The sequence below is a fragment of the Micromys minutus genome (genome assembly GCF_963924665.1).
Source record: "Micromys minutus genome assembly, chromosome: 16".
NCBI classification, from domain to species: Eukaryota; Metazoa; Chordata; class Mammalia; order Rodentia; family Muridae; genus Micromys; species Micromys minutus.
Window position 1 is genome coordinate 42,565,772 of NC_137985.1, and position 8,883 is coordinate 42,574,654.

General features: G+C 46.1%; 1 protein-coding gene across 1 annotated transcript; it reads right to left on the reverse strand.

The window, feature by feature from the left end:
* Window positions 1–270: 270 nt before the first annotated feature.
* Window positions 271–7,217, reverse strand: POU2AF3 (POU class 2 homeobox associating factor 3; the record flags this gene model as incomplete). Its single annotated transcript, XM_080930054.1, has 4 exons — window positions 7,128–7,217; window positions 3,666–3,720; window positions 2,093–2,322; window positions 271–645 (listed from the first exon to the last, which is right to left on the reverse strand). Exons 1-4 carry the CDS (start codon window positions 7,185–7,187, stop codon window positions 271–273), a joined length of 720 nt encoding a protein of 239 aa, XP_080786180.1. The 5' UTR covers window positions 7,188–7,217.
* Between the last annotated feature and the right edge of the window lie 1,666 nt (window positions 7,218–8,883).

The window sequence follows — 8,883 nt, forward strand, 5'->3', positions numbered from 1 at the left end:
ATTAGTTTACAAAAGAGTTTGTTCGTTATACTGAGAAGGAAGGCACTGGAAAAAATCCATACCAAAAAAAAAAAAAATTGACAGTGGGTACATAACGTAAGACTGTGGAAGCCCAGGTTTGAAGGCATCGATTCCTACACTAGCTATCGGGTGGTTGAAAATGGAGAAATGTAAACCGCACGTGGGGTAGTTTGTGAATGGGTTGGACGTTTTGAAGTGCCATCTAGGATGCAGTAGAGAAACAGACACATACACCCAGCGTGGTTTCTCCTAACTATAGCAGGCGTCACAGCTTGTTCCCCTCTTATAGAATTCCCCAGTGGTGGCCGCCGAAGGGGCAAAGTCCATACAGTCTATGCTGGGGTAGGAGAAGAACTCTGTGGTTCTGAGGGCATCCAAATGCTCTGCCTCACAGGATGTGTAGTAGCAGACAGAGGAGGGGGTGGCTGGGGAGGAGTGGTTGTACTGAGGGGGAGAAGGCCAATGCTGGCAGAAGTAGCCTTCTTCTGGGAGGCTGGAGTATAGAGAATCCAGAGAAGGAGGAGAGGTGTAGTTTTCTGGCGTGTAGGAAGGCAGCTGAGCTGGCGAGTAACTGCAGTCAAAGGAGCCAGAGAGACTGGAGGAATCCGAAGGCGATCCCGGAATCTAGGGAAATGAAAACCAGGGAACAAAAAAAAAAAAAAAAAAAAAAAATGGTAGCTTAGACAGGATTAAAGGAACTGAGCAGTGTGGAGTTACTCGTGTAAAGTGAGAAAATTAGGGCTAAGAATGAACCTCAAACCCTTAACCCAAGTCCTTGGATGTAATCTTATTGGCTGACTGTGATTTCATGGCACAGCATCCCAGATTTTTCTTTCTCCTTCCCAACAATCAATTGCTTTGCTTCACCGCCTTCCTTTGTTAAAACCTTACAGGATGCTTTGTTCTTAAGCCAGGAAATCTCAGGTCACCTGCACATCAGATCCTGCTACATGTCACAGTATATAAGCTGCAGGTGGCACCTTGGGTGTTTCTTTATACCCTTGACCATGAGGTGCCAGGTAAACAGAGGTAGAATCCAAGTCCTCATAGGCCCAACATCTAGAACACCTGAGGATGAGGAACCACCCCCTCCCATCACCAACGTAGCCCCGCCCCCAGCTGCCAGAGATCTACCACATCTTACACAATTTTACAGTGGCCAATCTTGGAAGCTGAGCAGAAACTGCGTGTTTTGTCCCCATGAAAATACACATGCACATTCTGTAGTTACTTTCTCTTCATCTCTAAATTCAGTTTTCCCTTATACAGACTTTCGACAAGTGAAAATAAAAAAGTATTCACATTTCTTTTTAAAAGAGGTGGGGGGGGGGAGCCTTACAAAGTTGAAAAAGTATAAATCGCTAAGATATAAAATTCTTACTCATTTTAAAGGGAACACATTTCTGAACATTTGAGATCCATCAAGAATAGGAAATCCAAGTTCTTTCAAAGATTAGGACTGTTTTGTCTTGTTTTGAGAGAAGGTCTCATGTAGCCTAGGATGTACCTCAACTCCATATCTAGCTGAGACTGACATTGAATTCCTAGGCCTCTTGTCCAAGCCTCCCAAGTGCTGGGATTAAAGCATATACCAAAGGGCTTCTGTTTTAGTAACCATCTCAGGCTTAAATATGTTCTTTGGCCAATGGCAGCCCAAATCAGACAGTAGAGACAGTTCAGCAGTTAAGCCAGGCCCCATCAGAATGTTGGTGTCACATACAGTTAGCCTCAACCCACTTCAAGGACTTAAAAATCTAAGTTGTTGAAACTATTGATTTCCAAGTAAATAGATGTCTTAACAGATGTTTAAAAAAAAAAAAAAAAAGTAGCACCTGGGACCTCTTTATTTCCAGACATCCATTTACATGGGAAATCATAATAGGTATGTGTATTCAAAGGTTTATGCCCTTCACGGTGCCCACACATTGAACTTTAAAATGCTTCCCTGACTATTTCCTGGTTGATAACGTTTGTATGCTTTCTCACGAGATGATGCAAACACTTCTCTACAAAGCATCTCTACCCCTCAGTTAGCAAGAATCAGGCTCCAGGAAGGATGTGGATGAATTACCAGGCTCTGGTTATGGCAGAAAGGGGCCACTTGACAGCTCTCTGGGAAATAGTGGGGAGCAATTTGTGCAGAGTTGAGCAAAGGCTCCTGGAATGTGTCTGTCTGAAGGTAGGACTCAAAGATCTGGTCGAGGCAGCTAGGACTTTCTTCACAAGAGACACAGGTGGAAAATTCTCGGGCTTGAAAATAACCGGGTGCAGAAGACGTTGGTTCAGGCTCAAAATACAGTCCTAGAAGAGAAATGGAAATTATTATTATTATTATTATTATTATTATTATTATTGCTTAAAAGTTGCAAAATAGGCTTGAATAGAGTTTTCTTGTATTTAGTGTATCTGGGGGAGGGGAATGGAGGTTGGGAAATTCTTTGTAAGTAAATACTTTTTGGAATCTGGTGGACCGTGTTTGCTGTCTTAGGTTAATACAGATCCCAGAGAAGAGAATCTGATCTGTAATGTGATAGAGAGCTCTCAGTATGGTTAGGGTGAAATCAAAGAATGAATGTGGCCCAGCCAGCATCTAAATGTCACATTGGAGGAAGAGCACAAGCCTCCACCTTTGGGTCTATAAAAACATTAACGACTAAACTCCATCTGCGGATTGACACTTCTCTGGTGACCTTTGGGGGGCTGTGGGAAACTTTCTGGTACTACACCCTGGTTGCTTTCCTAAACTTTCCACCTAGGGACCTCAACTGTTGAGAAGAGGGTCTCAGGAAGTGACCTAAACAGGAATGCACATGCTAAAACTGGAGGCTTAGAATACAGAGTCCGAATTAATAGCACTTTGCTCAGAAGTACGGAGAGCAAAAAGTGTCTTCTTTGTGGACACACTAAGATGAGAGTACAATGGGGAAAAAAATAGGACAGAGAACCAATAAGGATAATTTGAAAAACAAAAGCATCGTTTTCACCCGTTTCCAGTGCCTATGAATATTCCCCAGTGTGTGAAAAATCGACCATAAAGGTTCAAAGGGGGGGAGGTTCAGAGGGAGGCCATTAAAGGTCTCAAGTTCCTTTCAGGTTACCTTAAAGTGACATCTTTGGTGGCAATTGCCATTAGCACAGACTTCCTTCTATGTGACCTGCTGAGTGGCACAGGGAGAGCTGTTTATGTAGTAGAGTTATTCCTTTGGGGCTGGGGAAACTTACACTTGCTTGAACAGCTTTCTGGGAAGAGAGTAGAGAGTGGGAAGGAAGCCCCTGTCGACTATAAGAGCAGTGAGCAAGAGCAAAGGCATTATCCTGGATGGTCTGATTACAGCTCATACTGCACCAAGGGAAGACGACGAGATCCTAAAGCAAACCGTGGTTTTATGGTGAGGCTGAGTTGCTTGGAGACCAGCAACTGGGATAAACGTGAAGGACAGAGTCTTGGTACAAAAATAGGCAGTTCAGAATGAAGACAAAACTGTTTCTTTTCCTTTCTGGGCTTGCATCTGGCCTCACCTTCTGATTGGTTGGATTCCAGTTAAATGGTGGTGCCTCTCTTAACCCCTGAATCAGGCTCTGGAGGGCTTCTGAGATGGACTTTTGAAAGGGTTTGAGGACACCGTGAAGCTGGCTGTACTGACCTGCAGGTGCCGGCATGGTGGTGTCTGGAAGGTGGAGATCGCTGCTTCCTGACAGCTGTCAAGGTAAGAAGAGGAACTTGAAGCAGAGAGAAAGAGGGAAGGGCTGCACTTGCCCACTGAGGAAGCTGGGCAGGGGATCCCATGGGGGCAGCTGCTTCTGCTCTGAGGTAAGCCTTATTCTAAGAACACTGGACTTTAAACACAGCCAGCATTATATTTGAGACTTGATTAGTTTGTTTGTTTGCTTACTTGGGCATTGTTTCCTTTCCTAATATCAGATTCCTGGATAGAATGTTAAGGTATTAATTTTGATAAAGGTTAATGTAAGTCACTTTTTTGTTATAGAAATAGGACATTTCAAGAAAAGCCAGAAAGCAGCCTTTCTAGTAAGCAGTTTATTTTATAATGAATAAGAGTTAATATTTATTTAACCCAACTATGACCATAATCAATATATTTTCTTCAAGTTTGTATCTACTTCTTATTTTCTTGTCCTGGGAATTAATTTCTCCTAAAGAAATAAGTAATAATGAGACATTGTTACTCGATTTCTTAATGAGAAGCTAAAATATTCACATTTATGACCTTTAAAACATAAAAAAAAATTCTCAAAGTATTTAGTGATTCAGCACCTACAAACATTTGAGTTCATAGCCAGAAAAAATTTCGGTTCTTTGCAAATTTCAAAAGAAGATTCTACTTTCTATATAATTTGCTTTTAAAAATTACAGTATGGAAATACTGAAAATCCATGAGGCTGAGCCTTTCGAATCTTTAAAGTTAAGCAGCCTGCCATTTCCGGTTGAAAGGACAATTAGGCTAACTGATTTTTTTTTCTTTTAGATTTCAGGTGGTGGCTTTAAAGTTTAAAGGGACCATCGCTGTTGCTCTGGGCTAGGAAGGGGAGCTCACCACACCTCTCTGGGGTTGCAGGGGTAGATTCACTCCTGTCCTCTGAGCCACCGTGAGCACTGCACAGCCGGCCACTGCTCAAACAGGGGGCGTGCTAATTTTGAAAATGATCCATGCAGTAATGTCACGAACCAGGAAGCTGGAGGCCTTTACCAGTTCTTTATGCAAATATTTGGCTGTAGCTTGAGCTGAAGGACTTGGAAGGAGGGTTTTAAAAAAAAATCTGCTTCATTGTAGAGCTTGCTTTTAACCCCCTGCTTCCCCGGTCGGCCTATTTGCCTGCTTCCCTGTTATCCTGTTATCTCCTTGAGGTATGTTTACAATGTCCTGTTTGATATTATCTTTCTGGCCCATGGTTCACTTTTCACCTTGATCCCAGAATACAAAGAATGGTGCCTCTCTTATTTCAAACAGCACACACATCCACAATCTACAATATATAAAAACACATTAAGCCTATTAAAACAAAACAAAAGAAAAAGAGTGGTTAAAAAAGAAAGGTAAATTTTATCTTTGGATAAGCACTGACTCAAGTTTCCCTTTACCCCAAGGGCAAAGAAGTGATGTGTGTGTGTGTGTGTGTGTGTGTGTGTGTGTGTGTGTACTGATAAGGCTGAAATAAAAATTTTAAAAATTAACTGTACCTGTCTGACATGTATAATTTCTTCTGCTACAACTTGAGACCTGGATATCTAGCTCAGTCTATAACTACCATTCATGATTGGTTTCTTAAAGCTTCAAACAGTTATTATTCTGACTTTATAGCAAATTAAGTCAGATTTATTCTTGCTTTGCAGTATTTGCCACAATTAATTCTCTCTTGGATTACTGTTTCCCAGAAATGTCTTTTAACATTGGACCAAGTTGGATACAGTCTCTGTTAAACTAGAAAGGTCTGCCTGAAGCAGGCATATATTATTCTTTCTGGGATAGTATCTACTGCCCTTGTTGACTGGGAACACTGTCACAACAGTACCAGAATATCCAAATCCTTCTGTTTGCTCTCAGAAGGAGATTTTACATCTGGGTCTCCTAGTGAAATTCTATGCATATGATTCTTGTGAGCTGGAAGGGGCAGGGATGAGAACTTCCAGCAAGCAGCACTATGTTCTTGACAAAATTGGTTCTGAAGGCCTGCCTCATTCTCATAGGGAACTCAGAAAATGCCAAATCAGACTTCTCTCAGGAACAGAGCCTGGTCTGGTACCAAAGTGAAATCCTTCCTCTTGCCCTGGACTCGGCTATTTGCCAGGAGTGGTCATTGTAAGAACCCAACAGCCACAGGCTTGCTTTGCCTAAATGGGATGCTCTGGGCAGAGCTGAAGCTCCTGGTCCTAGTTTCATTATAGGTATATTTGGTACAGCTGTGAACCACTGAGGTTATTGAGCTCCTGTTAGTATAATTGGCTCTGCAGAAAGATAAATTTAAAGAGCCAATACTGAAAACTAAGATGATCTGGTTTCTACCTTTAGCCTGTTACTAACTTTAAGACTTTGGATCTTAGCTGTCATGGAGCAATACAGGTTTCTAATTTATTTGTCATCTGATCATCACAACCAAATGAAACAATGAATATACAGACACTTTGAAAGCAGTTCTCACCGTGGAGAATACCCCTAAGTACTTATTTAACCCGTATACAACTCCATTACAGTTCTACTGAAAGATTGGGGGGACCGGCAAAAGCTCTAGTAAGTCAGTGTATTGGTGGACATGTGCCACAGAGTTACCCAGAACTGAGCCCAGGCCCTCTGGCTCAGCAACCTATCTCACCATCCCTCCATAGTTTCTCCCTCCTGTTGCTTGAGGTGCCAAAATCCCACTCCCGAAGCCCTACATGGAACAGGAACAGGATCACGTGCTGATGAGACCACTGTTAACATGAACGACTGGAATCCTGTGGGATCCTCCCTCCACGCTCACACCTACCCACATGCAATGACAGAGTCACGTGCAGAAGGCTCTTTAGATTGAACTTCTCTTTCTTGGTGGAGAAGCATGCCTAGGTTTACATGGTTCTGAAGCTGCCCTGAGCACTAGGTAACATATGTGCGGTGTCAGGGTGCCTTATGACTATCCAGACAAGTTCTGTAATAGTTCTGTGTGTTCCAGAGACAGGGGCTTCTTCTTAAGGAGATTTCCGGATACTGGTGAATATATAACCTCAGAGCCTAAATTACAGGAAATTAGGTGGATTTCTGGGAGAGATTTTTTTTCAATGACTTTGTAGGGGCTGTATTTATACTCTTAACTCCGTAAAAACATACTTAACCTGTTGGCTGCCCCTCTCCCTTACAGAGGACCAAGAAATCTTCCTCACTCAGCTATGAGCAGTGAGAGTCGAGCCTCCCACAGTCCTGTGGCCTACGCCACGCCCCACATGTTTTTGTGGCTGCCTGTGGTGACCTGGGATGAAGTTTGGAACACATGTAAGAATCCCTGGGCAGGGTTGTGCTTGTGGGTGGCTTCTGCATCTTCCGAAGGAGGCCTGTGTTAGACTGGGAGGGACTGGGAATTAGAGTGGGAGGGACTGGGAAGGTGATGCTTACGGTTGCCCCTGCGGCTGCCTGGTGTGCCCTTCTTTGCTGCAGGAGTTCTTTCACGGTCATCTTCACACGGACGCCTTGGTACACCTTAGGTTTTTCTGGGGGGGGGGGGACAACAGGGTCAGTGGTCAATCCCAAAGCTTGGGTGTCAGGGCCCCTTTGGTAAGGCTAGGATACCCAAAGGGCAAGTTTCTACCTTTGCAGAACTAAAAAAAATGTTTGGAAAAATAAAAGGTAATTTAAAAAAATTTACACTTCTCAAACTAGAAAAGGTGAACAGAGCAGGCGAGTGCTTCAGGGTCCTAGCGGGACAGTTCCTGTGGGCATCTATGAAGCTATCCAACCTCAGCTGGGCCCCATCCTGGGACAGTACGAGTTGTTCTGCTCTGGAATGTGGAGGGAGGTCCAACAAGCCTGGCATTTTGGCCATGATAGTAAAATCTGGAATTCAGGCTTAGCTTGTAGATCTGGGGGTGGTCTTTGATTCACAACTGACCTCGCCGACCTCACCATGATGTTTACACAGTAAACGACCCCCTTAGCCCCCCACTGTATTCCTCTATCAGTCCAGGCATGGCTTCTTGGGAGGTACAACCTTTAATTGTGGTGCGTTTGGTCTGGAAGCCAGCCCTGAGGCAAACAGCAGGGGTCTGAGCAGGCTGTCCTAGCCCTGCTAGGGACTTACAGCACTGACTTCAGATAAGGGGCCAAGCTCCCGGAATATTTTCCTGCCTGGTCTTTTCCTTTTTCAAAACTGTCTTTTCTTCCTCACCCTTTTCCTCCCTCCACTCTACGGCTCGGTTGCTTTCTTCACCTCTTCCCACCCCCTCCCTTTCCGGTGCAGGCGTTTCTCGGAGAACTGGGCTGTAAGTTCTCCAGCCAGAGCTGCAGCTCTTGAGTAAAGGCATCCCGGGGCTCCCTAGGACCGCGCAGTCGCCTGGAGGCAGCCCTCCGGAAGGGGCCGCCCCTGAGCCCGCAGAGCTGGGCCGGGAGACCTGGGAGAGCCAAAGTGGCCGGCCGAGCTAGGCGGGGGTCGGCTGGGAGGGACCGGTGACAGCCTGGGGGTCCCCGGCAGAGCGCAGTGAGTAGGTCTGGCTGGTTGTTAGGCCAGGCTAGACCCGGCAGACGCACTTTCCCAAGCAGGGTTTGACCTAGGAGCCCAGTGTGACTCCCACCCCGACCTTGACCCTGGAGAGAGCGCCTATTAGTCTCACGGGGAGGGGCGGAGCACAGTGGCCCCTGGCCTAGGCGTTTGGCGACAGTGCCAGGCCACCAGCGCCTCGCCTGGTTAGTGCAGGGACCGCGGCTGGACAGCAGGGAGACCCCTACCCACGAGCCATATCCTGAGAGCTAGGGTTTCCCCAGGAAAGTTAGTGCTCCATTCTTCCCGGTCCTGGGCATCGGGTGCAGTGCCAGGACGCGTCCACTCTGCTCAGGTCTCCTTCCCTCCCATCCCCACTGACTGGGTCGGCTCTGGGATCTGCAGGCGGCGCGGACGGGCGCACCTCGGGGGTCCACGGGGAGCCAGCCCCAGCCCTGCTCCCTGCCGGGTGCGACCTGCTCCAGCCCTGGGCTCTCCGTGAGCCTCTAGCTCCCCCGCGCCGCCGCTTCTGAGCTCACAAGGTCGGCGCCTCCAAATTCCCAGGACGCCAAGGTGGAAAAAGGGAAAGGGCAGAAAGGCAGGGGCGTGGGGGCTGCGATTGTCCGGAGCGGCCTTATGGGTCTCTGGGCCTCTGCTCTGGGAAGCGGGCACCCAGAG